Source organism: Maylandia zebra, linkage group LG18 (assembly GCF_041146795.1).
Source record: "Maylandia zebra isolate NMK-2024a linkage group LG18, Mzebra_GT3a, whole genome shotgun sequence".
NCBI lineage: Eukaryota > Metazoa > Chordata > Actinopteri > Cichliformes > Cichlidae > Maylandia > Maylandia zebra.
Genome location: NC_135184.1, coordinates 27389170 through 27406260, shown reverse-complemented (window position 1 = coordinate 27406260; position 17091 = coordinate 27389170). Strand labels below are relative to the sequence as shown.

General features: G+C 42.2%; 1 protein-coding gene across 3 annotated transcripts; it reads right to left on the bottom strand.

Moving 5' to 3' along the window:
• Window positions 1-369: 369 nt before the first annotated feature.
• Window positions 370-11906, bottom strand: LOC101476294 (ETS-related transcription factor Elf-1). Of its 3 annotated transcripts, none has more exons than XM_004567226.4 (8): window positions 11651-11906; window positions 7731-8141; window positions 7518-7635; window positions 4636-4740; window positions 4373-4513; window positions 4209-4283; window positions 3784-3979; window positions 370-2658 (listed from the first exon to the last, which is right to left on the bottom strand). In XM_004567226.4, exons 2-8 carry the CDS (start codon window positions 7788-7790, stop codon window positions 2040-2042), a joined length of 1314 nt encoding a protein of 437 aa, XP_004567283.1. In that variant the 5' UTR covers window positions 7791-8141; window positions 11651-11906; the 3' UTR covers window positions 370-2039. The 3 variants fall into 3 exon arrangements, with proteins under 3 accessions (XP_004567283.1, XP_076732687.1, XP_004567284.1); XM_076876572.1 differs by lacking the exon at window positions 11651-11906 and adding an exon at window positions 8889-10276; XM_004567227.5 differs by lacking the exons at window positions 7518-7635; window positions 7731-8141; window positions 11651-11906 and adding an exon at window positions 7105-7285.
• Between the last annotated feature and the right edge of the window lie 5185 nt (window positions 11907-17091).

Genomic DNA, 17091 nt, shown 5'->3' with positions numbered 1-17091 from the left:
TATGTGACATTTTTCTTCAGTTACTTTATTCACAAGATTTTCACAGAGCTTGACCTCTGACAAGGTAACAGAGATGCAAACTATGGTATCAGTTGGAAAAACCTACATCAGCTTGTTCAGTGTTAATGTGTTAAGCCAAAAAACAACTTCGCCAAATCAGAAATAGAATTAACACCTTTCTGACAACAGCAAAAAAAAAAGAAAAACAAACTGATCGTGTCAGAATTCTGTAGAAGTAGTTCTGGCAGATCTGTATCATTGCATTAGGCCTTTACTAATAAAGCAGCAGTCGAACGCACTGCTCAAATGTGACATATACACTCATCATGTCTACTGATGCTCCGAGTCTTTCAAAGGAACAATGATGGATTTCACACAATGACAAATGTAAATTTATTTCATATAATAGACGATTAGCTTTAACATCACTGGACTGCATGAAAGCAAACACAATACAGCATAAAAAAAAACAAGCTCCATGGAGGGAGCTTGTAGCAGAGCTCACTCTGCTACAAGCTTACAAATCTATTAAGGTAAGACATTACCAGGACACACACTGAAAAGCAAGGGGCAAAAAACCCCAAAACAAACAAACATGGTTTAACAAAGGGAAAATAGTTCTGCATAAGAGTTCCCTGCAGGCACAGTTACTTTATAAGCATCTCTTTGCCAAGTTTAGCCTCTCAAAAAGCCAGCCTAACTTTCAGTCGTTTTTTTTTTTTTTTAATTTGGAGTGAGGTGAAGTTTGTAAGCCAGCTTCGTGAGCCTACGCTAAGACCGGCCAAAGAGAAAATAATAAACTAACAATTTCACTTTTACTTCTTGCATAGAGTACATAATATGTGCAGCACAAAAATGCTTTATAAACCTGAGGGAAGGAAAAAAAATGGCATCAAAAGAACAAGTCAGGCGCTTTCACAGGTATACAGTACACAAAGATCAGCCAAAACATTAAAACCACCAGCCTGGTAATATGTAGGTCTGCTTTGTGCAGAGATGCCGCTGCTGGCGCCTTCTGCAACGCTGAGCTCGATGCTAAACCCACGTGAATGCCAGCCAAACATTGCACTGTAATGAAATGACCAATGTTCACTTCAGCCAGCACAGTGGTTTTAATGTTGAGGCCCTACAGTGCGTAATAGACGCATACAGATAGAGGATTCTGAGTTTAATATATGCACTCATATATGGATAGCTAGTGCACAAGGGAAAAGCTAAATAGTAGCACTGTCATTTTACAGGAGGCAGGGTGGCTACAAGGCCACTTCACTGGTGATTGTCATGAAGAAAATAGAAAAAAAGAGTCCAATGGTGTCGATGAACAAATAATAAACAGCGCAAGTGCTAAAGTACTACTTTGAAAAAAATAACAGTGATCCCTTGTTTTCAACATTTCACAATGCAGACAAAAAAAGGCAGCAATCTTAAAAAACAACAACAATAATAATAACAATAACAATATGGAATGTTTTCCCTTATGATTACCAGGAATAGGATGGACTGACATCTTCAGGCACTTCAGAAGAAATATACAGCAGAGGTAAACATTAGTGCAAAGCCACTTTTAAGGCAAAGGAATGCTTCAGCACGTGATAGCATAAAGACACAAAACTAAACAACGTAGGAGAAAGTGAGAGCAAAAGGCAGAGACGAAGGGCACAGTGTGGTGATAAGATAATTGCTTCCAGGACACTGGAGCTGAAGTGCAAGCAGAGAAAGTGTCTGCAGGCAGTGCAGAGAGGCCAGAGATTCCAGTGCATGTCTGTCTTTGGTGTTGGTTTAACAAAGGGCTACACAGAATGACAATAAGGCGAAATGATCAGATTTCAAAGCTGAGAAGGTAAACTGCTGTGAGATTTTGGTTCCTGTCAGCGCTGCGAGAAAGCACTGATCTGTACTTATGATCTAAAATAATATTCTACATCAAAAGTCCCTTTGTTTTTAAATCAGCATTGTCATAGCAAAGTGCAGCCCTGTAAGTGGTCCTGAGTCAGTGGAGTGTACAGGCATCTGTGTGTTCAATAGAAAGTGGGCACCTGTTATTTGTATTGGTCAGAGCTAATCAGAGGCATAAGCTGTGGAGTTTTTGGTCCTGGGTGCGACTTTTTCTCGGGCATCTCCGGCGCACCTTTTCTCCCTATGGCTACCTCGGCAGAGGCAGCGGCCTGCCGCTCGCACAGACTCCCCATCAGCTGAGCCGTTTTGAAGACTGACGCATGACCGGCGGGTTTGAGAGACTGGACCTTTTGCAGGTTCTGGAGCGTGCGTAGCATCTCAGCCGACACGATAGGCAGATGCTGTTCCTGGATCAAACTGGAGCTGGTGGGACGCAGGACGGTGTCGCGCTGAGCTGAGGGCCTGGGAGCGGGCCTGGTGCGCTGTGAAGCGGGAGTGCGGCCGGAGACGGGGGACGATTTCTTTGGCGGTGGCTGAGAATCTTCCTGCTCCTCCGCTGAATGGTCACTAGACGATACGGTACTGTCAGAGTCGTCGCTCAAGCCTTCGTCGTTGACGCTGTTGTCATCGTGGTCCTCGTCGTCTTCCTCTTTGATGCCATCTCCATCGGTGATGTAAATCATGTCTTTGGGGAGAGAGGTGAACTGGTAAACGAGGCGCTGGCCTTCAACCTTATTCAGTATGCCTCTCTGGTAGTAGTACCTGCATGGAAAAAGCAGAAACCGACAGCTTTCAAACCTGCTACAGTTTTTAATTATTCACGTCTCATTTGTAAAATCTCAAATTAAAATGACAAAAAAACCCTTTTGTTTTTTGTCAAAAATATATTTTTGACTTTTTATCGATGCATTTTAATCCTGTCTTACTGAATACAGAATACCGTTTTCTTGGTGTACTGTCATTAGGTTCCATACCTGCCCCTTTCTTACTAGCCTAGACTGGATAAACAGTTGCATTTACATGCATAAATTAAAAGTTAAATGAGTTAAACTGGTTTAAAAATGAAAAAAGGTTAAATTAGTACTGACAAGCAGGATCAAACTCGAGTAGACTGTACAATAAGCTTCCATTTGATTTTATTAAGCACTACTATTTATTAGACCTGTCATAAAAACAAGAAAACACAAATATTTTGAAATCTGCCAAAAGTTTGTTTAAAACTACAAATGATATTGTTACGTGTTAGACAAACAGCAAACTCAATTCACCTTTTTATACCCAAATTTGGGGCAACACACCGGACTTTTCTGAGAAGCCGGGAACGAATCAGGCATATTGCTCAAGCACTAAAACTATTATTTATGTTCAGGAATGTAAGTAAATAAGCATTATTTGGCATCTTAATCAAAAAGTAACAACATTGTGCTCTGTTGAAAATTCATGACTAACAACAATTATTGTATTTCAGCATTAAAAATATCATTTTTAATGCTTTAATGCTTGTGTGTGCTCATAGACTAACATTAAAACACAAACATTAAAAAATAATTTTGCTAATTAACAATACTGCTAATTTAGTGGTATTCTAATAAATTTGTTAAACATTGTAAACTGAATGATTACTTCACACTCTTAAATGTGCCATTACTTGTACAAAGCCAAAGCTAGGAAACGTATTAATGGCTGTTTATGTCTTTGCTTTCAAGTTGTGCTTAATAAAACCCCCCGAGTTAAAATGTAGGAAAATTAGCATAAATGACCTTAAAAGGCACTTTTGACATCTATGATTGTTCATTATTATTATTATTATTTATTTATTTTTTCAAATTACAGAGAGAGAAATTTCAAAGAACATTACAATTCTATCTGGGAGCTGCCGTGTTGTACCTGAGTGCTCTGCCCATTGTCTCATAATTCATATCTGGTTTGTTTTTGTGTTTGCCCCACAGCCTGGCCACTGCTTTTGAGTTGACCAGCTTGAAGATCCCCGCTTGAGGATTAGTCCATTTGATGTAACGAGGGCAGACTTGTCTATCTTGCAGCAACTCCATCAGGAACTGCCACAGGTAAAGGGTGTTTCCGCCTAAAGCGCATGAACGAAAAAGAAAAACAACAGATGAGATTTGGGTTAAATCACTTTGGTGAAGACCTACTTTCATAGCACGCTTCCCCAAAACAAGCACAGTTGCATAATTTTACTTGCAGAACTTGGTAGGGGTGAGGTGCACACACATTTATATCATTTCAGGTGCAGTCAGGTGACTTGTGCTGTGGCTTTATAGGGAACAAGGTCTTGCTCTGTTTGACAATACCTTTGTTGTATTTGTCCTTCTTTACTGTAATTTCTGGCGTGGGAGACTCTGCTCTTCGATGTCGAGGTTTCCTGCCTGCACACACAAGCAGTCCAAAGTCAGTCACAAACATTTTACCCTCGAAATTCTAGCCGTACAAGAAGCTGAGCAGGAAAGTTACTGACTTTTCTTTTTGGACCGCAGCTGCGACGCAGGCTTGTTTCTGTGCAACGACGACCACTCTGACTGATTGACAGTTCCCACAAGCTCCTCCCCCACAACAGGAGTAGTGATGACATCGCCAAGCGATGGTAAGAAGGTCTGCGCTGCAGGGGTTCAGAAACAGATTTGCTAAAAAAAAACAGCAGCACTGTAATGCCTAAAAATAAAATCTTGCACCAAAATAATCAGGAAACAGCATGCTCGAGGTGAACACAGCCGTGCTTACAGTAGTGTTCCAGGGAGAGGGTGTCAGCACACTCCATGTTGAGTAACGAGTCAGGAGAGACAAGCGTCTCCATGGTCTCTTCCTCCCCACTTTCACATGGCTCCACTACAAAAAATAACAACCACAAAGAATTATCAAAGAGTAAAACTTGTTTTTGTTGATGTAAAATTGGAGTGTGTCCAATGTAAATAGTTACAACTATATAACAGTGAGCTACTAAACAGCGTTTCCAGGTTCTCCTTAGTAACTGCAGATGTAGTTTCTATTTACAAACTATTAGGGTTTTTTTTTCTTATTGTTGGGAGAGGCATCAAAAACGTTATTGAGATAAAACTAAACAGGCAAAGTTTAGCAACAATTATAACGTTTAGAAATTTGGCATAAATGAATATGAACATCACGGCATTAAAAACAGACTGGACAGTTCTGTGGTAGAAGTCGAAACATGTGCTTTTGGACACTTGAAACTGTTGTCAGTAAACTCAACTGCTTTCTAGCCACAAAGGTTAAAACCACCATGCATATATATATATATATATATTTATATATAAAAACCCTCAACATATTAGCAAATTTTAGAAAGGCTTCCGCTCTCTGGTTCAAGCTTACTCCTACATAGGGCTTTTTTACTCTAGTAGAGCACTTTATACATACATGTCTCATTCACACAAGTATTTTTTTCTATGGCAAAGTGCATTCTGTCTAACATTCACACGCATTCATACTTAGCTGGACAGACAACAACTTCAGGTTCAGTATCTTGCACAAGGGTACTTTGGCAACCAGACTGGAGCAGCCAGGAATCAAACTGTCAACCTTCCAATTAGTGGAAAACTACCTTCTGAGCTACAGTCACCTCTGTGACATGACAACAAAAACCAGCACATCTGCAAGGGCATCACTAACGCTGAGTCAGATAAACAGGTTTTGAAGGACAACATGATGACTAACAATTTTTGTTTCACCGAGACAATCCAGACAATGTTCTTCACATGTTACAACAGCGTGGATCACTAGTAAAAGAGGGTGGCTGTTAAACAGGCCCGTCTGCAGTCCAGACCCACCATCCATTAAAACATCTGAATACATTTTAAAATACAACACAGGCATCAAACTGCTGAAATCCTTTATCAAATTTCATTTTCCAAACAAATAAAAAAAACAACAATAACATTTAGAGTGAATTCTAAACACTCGCAGAATGTTTACAGAGATTTTTAATGCATGAGTGATGGTTATATATGCTATATATAATAGATGTATATCTAATTTTGAGGGTAAATTATGAAAGACAACATTTCGAACTGCGTAATTCGCATTTGGTTATCCAAATATAAGCTATTTATTGAGCTGTACTGATGTGAATAATTTTGATGATGTTTATATGTATTTATTCATTTGCTTCCTTTTGCAGGGTAAAATATATTTAATGAGCAGAATGCAGCATGGGTACATATAAGTACTGCTTATGCTCAAGCCAAGTCATGACTTAGTACACAAAGTTTATAGTTTATATGTGCTGCTTATGTGTGATGGCTGGATAAAAACAAACATCTGGCTTGTTTTTGCTATGCTGATTTCAGTTAAATAAAAAAAGGCTTACGTGACAGCAAATAATTGCACTCTGTTTTACACTTCCCTTCTTTTGGGAATGAAAAAAGAAGAAGAAAAACACAAATACATTTAATTATTATGCAGATGCTACAAGCTCTTCCAGCATTAGTTCACTTTCATTAATGTTCACATCAGTAGCAAATGAAGCCAATTCTATAATTAATTAAAAAAAACAAAACTAGAATAGAAGTCCAAAGAATATTTGCCTCCAAAACACAGCCGGATGGAAGAGCACAGAGTAAGCTGGAATTCTTACAGACAACAAAGAGCTTAGTGAAGTGCAGCTCTTGAGTAAACTCAATGACACAGAGTCTCGGTCACCGACTCCAAACAGTTTGACCTCAAGTGCTTTCCGTCCAGGTAAATAACACTGACAGACTCATATTCGGGTGCTTGTTAGCTTCACAACGACGCTGTGCTGTCTAACAGCTTACATCTCCCCACGTGCATGTCCTCGAGGCTAAACATGATCAAAAGGGAATCTGCGTGTGTGTGTTTTTTTATGCGCATCTTGTTTGTGTGTGTGATGAGCTGCCCGTGAAGAAGCAGTGAGCTAGAAAACATCTGCTAGCTAACAGCTGTTTTGTCGTGGACTCGAAAACACTTTCTGCCGTCGGGAGAAGCAAACCCACAGCCTGTCACAACAAACCGCCACGTTTAGAGAAACATACGAGATGGGCTGCTGTCCCAAAACGGTTGTAACGTTCAAGTAAAGTGTCTGTAAATTATCCACAAGTGCTGCTGTTACTGTGAGCTAAAGTTAACCGAGCCTCCTCCTCGCCATGCGTCGATTCAGCTGCTCCCTCCAACCTGAACACTGACGGAAATATAACCCGACACGGCGATATCACTTACTTTTCAAATGTTCGTGTGAGGAACAAGCTATAGCATGTGTGCTGTAGCTCGCTTTGACCACGTCTACATCCTAATATGATTCATTTAACTGTTGTTTCCCCCCCAGGAACAAGCCAGGAATGTTTTCTTTTTTTACTTCCTGAATTTCAGCGGAGGGTGGTCCATGTGCGCGAGGGGCAGAATACGCATGTGCAAAGCAAGGCTGTTTTTGTTTTTTTTTCAAAACCGCGAATTACTTTTAATTTTTTTAAATAAAATTTGAATAGAAACTTTCGTTTTCTTTTTGTAAAGAAAAAAAAAGAATTGCACCGTGTCGCAGACGACAGGGGATCTTCTATCATGAAATGTGAGCCTGACAGGTAAAGAAAGGCTGAAGTGAGTGCGTATGTCTTCGTGTGTGTGTGTGTGCTGACCTTTGACCAGCTGCTGGTGATCCTGTGACTGTTCACACGCTAGACCTGTATATGAAAACAGGTGTGAATGTGGAACCTGCTCTACAATCACCGCAGGGCAATCTGTGAAACCCCCCAGCTGCAGGACACAAAAACGGCATGAAATTAGACGACATCAGAAGTTTGCCAGCAATTCCACACAAAGAAGTTCATCACCGTCTAGCTCTGACTCACCTGTGACATGTTAAAGTGGTCACTGGCAAAGTCAAAGATGAGCTCTGACTGTTGCAGCATGGCTGAATGTCCCAAAGCACACGTACAAACTCTTAACTGGGCGAGGATAGCATCACAGCGTCTCCTTGAAGTCTGGTAAGAAGTGAAGAGGTCTGATGTGTTGTCGAATCAAGGCAGGTCCCGTTTCTGGAGACAATCCTTCCGATGAACACGCAGATAACTTGTCAGAGAACTTCCCCCTGGATGGGATGCAGCCTGCGTCCTTCCATGCAGCGAGGCTTGGTAGTGGTAGAGTGATGTGAGTGTAATTATTGACCAGAGATGCAGAGGCGTCACAGGAAGCGCTCACCCGCTCACTCTGCACCGGCTCTCAATGAGGAAGTGCTAAACTGTCCTGTGGTCTGACTGAACCTGCCAGAGAAGAACAGAGAGGCACACACAAAAATATGTGGGTGAGGTGGGGGAGTTGAAGAGCTGTTAGAGTCAAAAACAAACACCATGACCACACCTGCAGACGCTAAAATTAGGCTGTGAACAATTTTACTTTTTTGGGCATTGCCGAACATTTATTTATTTATGTGTTTGAAATGTCTCTGGTCTCAGATGCAGAGAAATGAACATCGTAATTTGCTTCCCCCCTCTGTCACACGTCTCATTCTTTTGCTCTTATCTGTGTTCTAAACTGGGCTAAACCAGCAACAGGAAGGAAGCGTTTGCAGTGAAATGTGTGTCTGGGCTGTGTGTGCGGTGTGAGTCGAGGGGGTTGGTTGGGTGGGTGACAACATCATGTCTTTGCACAATGTTCAGCTTTTGGCTTTCAGGGCCATTTTGTGCACATTCCTCACGACATGACCGTGAAGGGGACGTTTAGCACAAAATTGCAACCCCCCACTCAACTCCTTTGCATTACTCCCTCTCATTCTCTCCCAGTTGCTTGTTTTTCTGTCCCTCCTCTTGTATCTGGCCATCACAACATTGTTAATTCCCTTGAATTCCTTTGTCTTCCCTTTGCTTCTAATGCCACCCCTTCTCTTCAGTACTCGCTGTTTAATAATTCCCAAGTTTCGGTTAACCTTTAAGCGAATTTAGCAGTACAGCTGCCTCCTCCTGCAAAATTCTACCGTGGGCTCCGAACACTGTTGCCACTCCGTCACTTACCTTCAGCATCATTGTTCTGAAGATCATCCCAACATTTAGGTTTTGTGGCACTGTGACCAAATGGCTTCAAAGATAATCCATTCTAAACATTCTAACCCTGTAAATCCTCTGTAACCTAAATAGTATCGCAGGTCCTTTTTTTTTTCTTTTTCCTTTTTAAATAGATGGAGAACGTGTGGGTTTTCTTTGTCTTGGTGTATGCGTGTGAGAGATAGAGGCAAAATATGTTTGGGTCAGTTATCACGCAGGAAGCACAGCTCAGTTAGGAGGCACCGCTTCCTGAGTTCCTGCGCCAAACCACTGCCAGCATGTCTTTGCCAGCAGTGGTCCTCTCATTTTCGATTTCCTGTGATGTTTGCAGCCACTTGGCACTCAATGATTTAGGTGGGACATTAGCGAACTGGGGGATAGTTTACTCCCAAAACCAAGAGAAGTTCAAGAAGAAGTCAGCAAGGAAAAGTAGTCCTTTTTTGTTCATATGTAATATGCATCACTTGATGTTAGGGCTGGAACCAGCAGTTTAGTAACAAAAAATTAATATCACCAGTATCACTCTGTGAATTGTAAAAAAATTTTAGTACTGTGTTTTTCCTACAGTAAATCATACATGGTATGTTGTTGTGGCTTTTTAATGACTGTGCCTGAGTTCATTTCAGTTCAATTCAATCCAAGTTTATTCATATAGGAGCAAATTACAACAACAGTCACCTCAAGGCACTCTGTCCTGTAATTTAAGGACCCTACAGCATTAGAAAGAAATCCCTGCAATCATACAACCCCCTAGTGGCAAGCACTTGGCAACACTGGAAACAAAAAACTCCCTTTTGACAGGAAGAAACCTCCGGCAATGAAGGGCAGCCATCTGGAACAACTGGATGAGGGGAAAGAGAAAAGAGAGCGCAAGAGACAGACTATGGTGGAAAGTGCCAGAGTTTAATAATATTTTAATTATTTGAATGCATTAATTTTAGATTAAATGCACTCATCTCAGGGTGAGGAAAGAGGTGAGTGAAGAAGAAATGCTCATTACATCAAACCTGTAGGAACCACAAGTAAGCCTGCAGTGTGAGAACAGCAATAATATGATACTTTGAGGTCTGGATTTGACTGTGGTATCCTGTTTTATTATAGTGTTACGTCTTGGCAAAGTTACCAATACAAATTTTGTTATCAGATAGTTTTTTATGCAAACACAATTGCAATAGCATTAAGCCTCATTTCAATATTATCTTAGAAGCTTGCTGTGTCTTTGATCACTAAGCCATCTAATGGTTGCATAGCATGTGCTGTTGACTTGTAAGATGACTAAATTAACAATTACTTTGAACAGACATTTGTAGCACTCGGTGCTATAATTTTATACTGTAAATTAGCAGAATAACAGAGTAACAGTCTAAAATAATGCCATTTATAAATAACATTTCCATTGTGTTTAATATCATTTTAAGCAGAATAAATAGAGTTTAATGTCCTATTATGACATATATTAGTAATATAGTTGATGTAAGTTAATGTTTTTTTGATAATGGACATTTTAGTATACAATGTAGTTAATGGCGAGTTGAATTAGTCATTCTCTAACATATTTCAAGATGGTTTTATTTTCAAATTATTATTACTATGATTAGTTTTTTTTACATTTTTTTTTTTTTGCCTTTTGTAGCCAAGCTAAACTGCATAATGAACATAACTAATGGCTTTTTTGTACGTCCTAACCTGCAAGTCTGCTCTGGTTATACAGCATGGCAAGTTGCCATGCTTGCGTAGTTCCAGTGAATACAAGTGCAAAGTACAAAACATGAAGACTGCAGCTTGCATTTTCTGTTCTATTGAAGTAAACAAGGCGGTGAAGTTTCACTCGTCACACCCCAACAGAACACATTAAAAGAAACATTTGTCCCTTCCTCTCTTTATTTTTTTTTTAGTAGTAGCCACCAGGGCCTTGCCTTTGTGCTGCCACATGTATACGTTCATTGTTACCGTGCCCTGCAGCCTGCAGTCTCTCACAGTATGTGGTGTTCATCAGCACTCTGGTCACATAGGTTTGTCTCTGTGGCCTCTGCACTGGGATCTGAGTCTGTGAAGTGGCTGCCAGGCCCCTAAGGACACTGATAAGCCCCCCATAACATTCATTCCCCAGTTTACGTGTGTGTGCGCATGAGAGAGAGTCAGAGACTGAGATAGAAAGCGTGCGGGTGTGTTTGACAGAAAGGAACAGTGTTATATATATGTGTGTGCGTGAACTAGGCCAGGCTGATAACAGCATGGTAAGAGAGGCAGCAGCTGATAAGCCCCTCTTGTTGCTTGGGGTAACCAGGCCTTGTTAAATGAATGCAGTAAAATATGGTCTGCCAGAGAACAGCAGAGGTGGTCGCAATACTGTTTTTACAATCTCTCTCGCGTGCAAACGTGAGTGGTTTAGCCGTCACTGAAAGTAAATCATTGGAAAGGTATTTTCTTTCTTTCTTTCTTTCTTTCTTTCTTTCTTTCTTTCTTTCTTTCTTTCTTTTAATCTACATTTTCTGGCACAGCATTTATAGAGAGTCAAACAGCCGCGCTCAAAACCCTACACTCTCTGAAAAGTACTTTCACTTTCTCTTCAGCACATGTCATGCAGCATACAGTCATACACCCAAACGTCTTCTAACATTTTCTTTTGTTATATTTAGTTCTTTTTTTCTTTTGGTCTTTTTTCTGTGTCTCCTTTCTATACTATACAGAGTAGTAGGCCTGTTGTATGGAATAAGAAGCAGTCTGCTTACCTTTGTGTTTACAGCTCGTGCCTGTATGTGACAGAGCAGCAGCTGCCTGCAAGATCCAAGAGGGAAACGGAAATTGTTCTCATTACTTTTGGCAAACACAGAACCTTCATCTGCTTACAGGCGTGGGATCAGTTCCCTCCTGTCAGTGTCTAGCCACCAGAGAGAGTGCGTCACGCAGACGTGAGATCACAGATCAGCGTAGATCATGGTGATTTTTTTTTCTTCTTTTTCTAGTCGTTGTCAGTTCACGCTTCCTCTTTTCTTTTTTCCAGAGAACTGAGCACCCTCCCCCCCCCCACCCCCAAACACACGCACCCCTCCCTCCCCTCCCATGCTGCGAGATCTCATTGGTTACCTGTGTTGTGAGTCAAGGTAACCCATAGTGACCATTGTCAGTGCAGAGCAAATGTAAACACGGGTGTATTTGCAATGTAAAGCAGCAGAGAGCCAAGCAACCAATCTGCAACAGCTGTGTGGACGCAGAGGGCATATGTGTGTGCTGATGATATCACTAAATTTGACCTCAGATTATTATTACCTGTTGCTTTGTGCAGTTAATAATAACATCCCAGTGAAAAGTAGTCTGAATAATAGAGTTTAAACAAGGGGGTTGTTATAGCTACTTTATCCAGTCCCAGACGCTCCCCAGTGGTTAAACTCAGCATCAGCAGCCTTCAAAATAAAAAACCCATCTGATCCACATTTTCATTTCCTTCCCGCCCTTTCTTTTTTGTTAATACACAACAACGGCAACAGAGACAGCTTGTAGCCTATAAATCTGTGAGTGAGGCTCACCATTGCTGGCAGTGTGTTTTCTCTTGAGGATGACGGCCTTCTGCACCCAGTCCCACTGACTGTGCCACTGCTTTCAAGATTGGAGAATGACACCCCCACCCCCCCCCCCCCCCCCCCCCCCACCCCCCCACCCCATTTTACACAGTACAGCTGCCTTCTTTAAATTAATTATTTTTTTTCACATGTCAGGACATTTTATACCTTTCACAGGGCTGGGTTTGGTTGGACTGATAAGATGGAATAAATCAGGCCTCTCTTTCATTCCATTATTTCTTCACTCAGTTTCCCAACTTCTGCAACGGCGGGCAGCTTCGTGAGGAATGTGCTGGTTTGGCTGAAAAACGAGGTTCACTCCCATAATGTTTTTGTAAAGTAGTAGAGCACACGATTTGATTATTACAATATGGGTTTTGTAGCAATGGGAATTGCATTTACCTGTGTGTTCCACCCGGGGTCTGGAGAGTGTAACACCGGAAGGTGAGAACCGGAGACTCATGACTGTTTATTAAGAGTTTAATAAAAGTTTACCTCGGAGGAGGGAAAGTTCAACCGAGCATCTTGTGAAGTTTATAGAGAGAACAAGATGAAACATGGTGGCAGCGGGGTCTAGAGTGATCCACACCGCGCTTTGAAGACAACAGATTGAGCGGACGGTATCGACGCGTCCAGCTAGGCTAGTTAGCCTCGGAGGTGCTAACGGCTCAGGACAGCAAGTGAGACGCTGACGAGAAGAGCGCAGCGGCGTCTACGATGGATGAATTGAAGCCACCCGCACAGTGGAGTATGGATTCAGTGAACCTGTCTAAAGCGTGGAAAACATGGAAAGAAGAGTTTACACTCTACACGGAACTAGCTCTGCCGGATGCTGAGGAAAAGGCGAGAGTGAAGCTGTTTTACTATCTGATCGGGGAACGGGGCAGGGAGCTCTGTGGAACGCTGATTGGAGCTGAGGCAAGAGTAACAGTAAGTGAGCTGATGAGAAAAATCGATGAACACTGTAATCCCAAAGTTAATGAGACTGTCGAGAGATACAGATTTTTTGCACGCAATCAGGCTCCTGGAGAAAATATTGATAAATATGTTACGGACCTGAGAATGCTGGCGAGCACCTGCAACTTTGGACAATTAAAAGACTCACTGATCAGAGACAGGATCGTCTGTGGCACGAACAGCTCCGGTTGGAGGGAAAGGTTGCTCAGAGAAGAGAACCTCACATTAGACAGATGTCTAGATATTTGTAGAGCAATGGAGATTTCAAGAGAATACAACAAAACAATAGCGGGACAGGCTATAGAGGAACTGCATGCAGTAAAACAAAAAGAGAGAAAAAGACTGGATAAAGAGATATCATGCAGATTTTGTGGAAGAGCACATGAAAGACTCAAATCAAAATGCCCAGCATATGGAAAAAAATGCAAAAAATGTGGCAAAGAAAATCATTTTGCTATAGCATGCAGGAGTAAAAGCGGACAGAGTGAAAACGGAAAAAAGATCCACACAGTGACGGAGCAGGACTCGGATTCCTGTGAGGACATAATGACTGTCACAGCTATGACACAGACTGCAGTAGAAGTGAACCAGATCAAAGAATCAGACATGAAAAAACGAGAACAGCTGTTTGCAGGCATGATGATTGGCAACAGCCTGGTCAAGTTTCAAGTTGACTGTGGTGCAACCTGCAACGTTATTCCCATCAACTTGTTGAACCCGAACATCAAAATGGAGCACACAGACAAGGTTCTTGTGATGTACAATAAGTCAAAGCTGTGTCCATTAGGAAAGTGTAAGGTCAAGCTGACAAACCCAAGAAACAACAAAAAGTACAGAGTCGAGTTCCAAGTGGTAGAGGAGGATTGTAAAACACCTCTACTTGGGAGAACAGCTAGTGAAGCGATGAAGCTAATACAAGTTAATTATGATAACATCTGTGCTTTGAACAGCTCAGTGACAACAGCTCCATCAGAGAAAAACGCATGGTTGTTGGAAGAGATAAAGACTGAGTTTCAGGATGTGTTTACAGGAGATGGATGTTTGCAAGGTGAATATGAGCTGGAAATCGACACAACAGTGCAGCCCGTCAAACTGCCAAAACGCAGAGTCCCAGTGTCGATGATGAAACCACTGAAAGAGGAACTGATGAGCCTTGCAGACAGACAAATAATAGCACCAGTGGAAGGTAGTACTGATTGGATCAGTGGGATGGTGACAGTGCAGAAGCCAAATGGCAAACCCAGGATATGTATTGACCCAAGACCGCTTAACAAAGCTTTGAAGCGTAGTCACTTCCCGTTACCGACAATAGATGACATATTGCCAGATGTGTCAAAAGCGAAAGTTTTCACAGTTTGTGATGTGAAACATGGCTTTTGGCATGTGAAGCTTACAGAAGAGTCAAGCCATCTCACGACATTCGCAACACCATTTGGTCGCTTTCGTTGGCTGAGAATGCCGATGGGGATCAGCCCAGCGCCAGAGGTCTTTCAGCGCAAACTGATGCAAGCGTTAGAGAACCTGCCAGGCACATACATCATTGCTGATGACATCCTGATCACTGGAAAAGGAGAGACGACTGAGTTGGCAGAAATGGATCATGACAGAAACCTGAGACTTTTCCTGGAACGCTGCAGAGAGAGAAACATCAAATTAAATGTGGAAAAACTCAAGCTTAGAAAACAGGAAGTACCATACATCGGACATCTACTCACAGCAGAGGGGCTGAGCGCTGACCCAGAGAAGGTACGGGCCATCACAGAGATGCCAGCACCAACTGACATAAAAGGGGTGCAGAGACTAGTTGGAATGGTCAACTATTTATCAAAGTTTTACAAGCATCTGTCAGACGACTGTGAGCCTCTCAGACAACTGACGCACAGAGATAGCCTATGGGAGTGGACAGACGTGCAGGAAGATGCATTTAAAAGACTGAAAGAAAAACTAACACAAGTCCCAGTTTTGAAATATTACAGCCCTGAAGAAGAGCTGACGCTGCAGTGTGATGCCAGCGAGACAGGACTGGGAGCAGCTCTGACTCAACATGGAAAACCAGTGGCATTTGCAAGTCGTGCATTGACGCTCACTGAACGAGGTTATGCACAAATTGAAAAGGAATGCTTAGCTATTGTGTTTGGGATGGAGAAATTCCACCAATATACATATGGTCGTCTTGTGAGAGTGCAATCAGACCACAAGCCACTCGAGAACATTATTAAAAAGCCACTGTTACATGCACCTAAGAGACTGCAAAGGATGCTATTAAGGCTGCAAAAATATGATATAACCATAACATATGTTCCAGGCCGGGACATGCTACTTGCTGATACGCTGAGTAGGGCCTACCTGCAGGATAGCATCAAAAGCCAGACAGAGTTGGAGACAGAATGTGTCAACATGGTGGACTATGTACCTGTTTCAACAGAAAGCATGGACAGAATACGGGCAGGGACGAGAACCGACCACACACTACAAACGCTGATAAAAGCAATACAAAAGGGGTGGCCGGCCTGTAAGAAAGATGTACCTGTTGAAATAACCCAGTTCCAATCTTTGCAGGATGAACTGAGCACACAGGATGGATTGGTCTTCAAGGGAGAGAGAGTGGTGATTCCAGAAGCACTGCAGGCAGATATAACCCAGCGAATTCACTCAACACACATCGGCACAGAAGGGTGCCTCAGGAGAGCTAGAGACTGCGTCTACTGGCACGGTATGAACGACCACATCAAAAAGTACATCGCTACATGTGACATATGTCGGTCTGTGGATGCAAAACAACAGAAAGAGACACTAAAACCACACGAGCCGACCACTAGACCATGGACCAAAGTGGGGACAGATTTATTCAACTTTGAGGGTAGGGACTACCTAATAACTGTTGATTATTACTCCAACTTTTGGGAGATAGATTATCTACCTGATACCAAGTCGAGTACTGTGATTAGGAAACTAAAGGCTCATTTCGCACGTCAGGGAATCCCAAATATTGTTTTTTCTGACAACGGGCCCCAGTACAGCTCAACAGAGTTTGCCAACTTCAGCCGGAAATGGGAATTTCGACACCATACCTCATCACCTGGCTATCCGCAGAGCAACGGCAAAGCTGAGTCTGCCGTTAAAACTGCCAAACGACTCATGAAAAAGGCGAAATTGGCTGGACAGGATCCATATTTGGCCTTATTGGACCACAGAAACACCCCAACACAAGGTTTAACTACCAGCCCTGCACAGAGACTGTTAAGCAGGAGGACGAGGACACTTCTCCCAATAGGAGACAGATTGTTGCAACCCACAGTGACTGACAACAAGTTAGCACTGATGAAAAACAGAGAGAGACAAAAAAAGTACTACAACAAGACAGCGAAGGACATGGACACATTAAACCCAGGGGACTTGGTGCGAGTCCAACCTTTTGAACCACACAACTTATGGACCAAGGCTAGAGTGTGTAACACTCTGGGAAACAGATCCTATGATGTGGAGTTGGACAACGGCAGAGTCCTCAGAAGGAATCGTCGCCATCTGAGGCGAGCTACGGAGGTCAAAAAAGACATGTCAGCACATCTCCAGCCTGAGGGGCAGAACATTACTGTGCCGACAAAGTGCAAAGAGAACACACAAAACAGCACTACCAGGTCAGGACGGGTAGTACA

Excerpts from the sequence above, each read along its gene's own strand:
- LOC101476294 (XM_004567226.4), bottom strand. The coding sequence starts at position 7,790 with ATGCTGCAACAGTCAGAGCTCATCTTTGACTTTGCCAGTGACCACTTT. Across the intron at positions 4,741-7,517 it reads TCACCAGCAGCTGGTCAAAG|TGGAGCCATGTGAAAGTGGG; the intron begins GTCAGCACACAC and ends TATTTTTTGTAG. Across the intron at positions 4,514-4,635 it reads CCTCTCCCTGGAACACTACT|CGCAGACCTTCTTACCATCG; the intron begins GTAAGCACGGCT and ends GAACCCCTGCAG.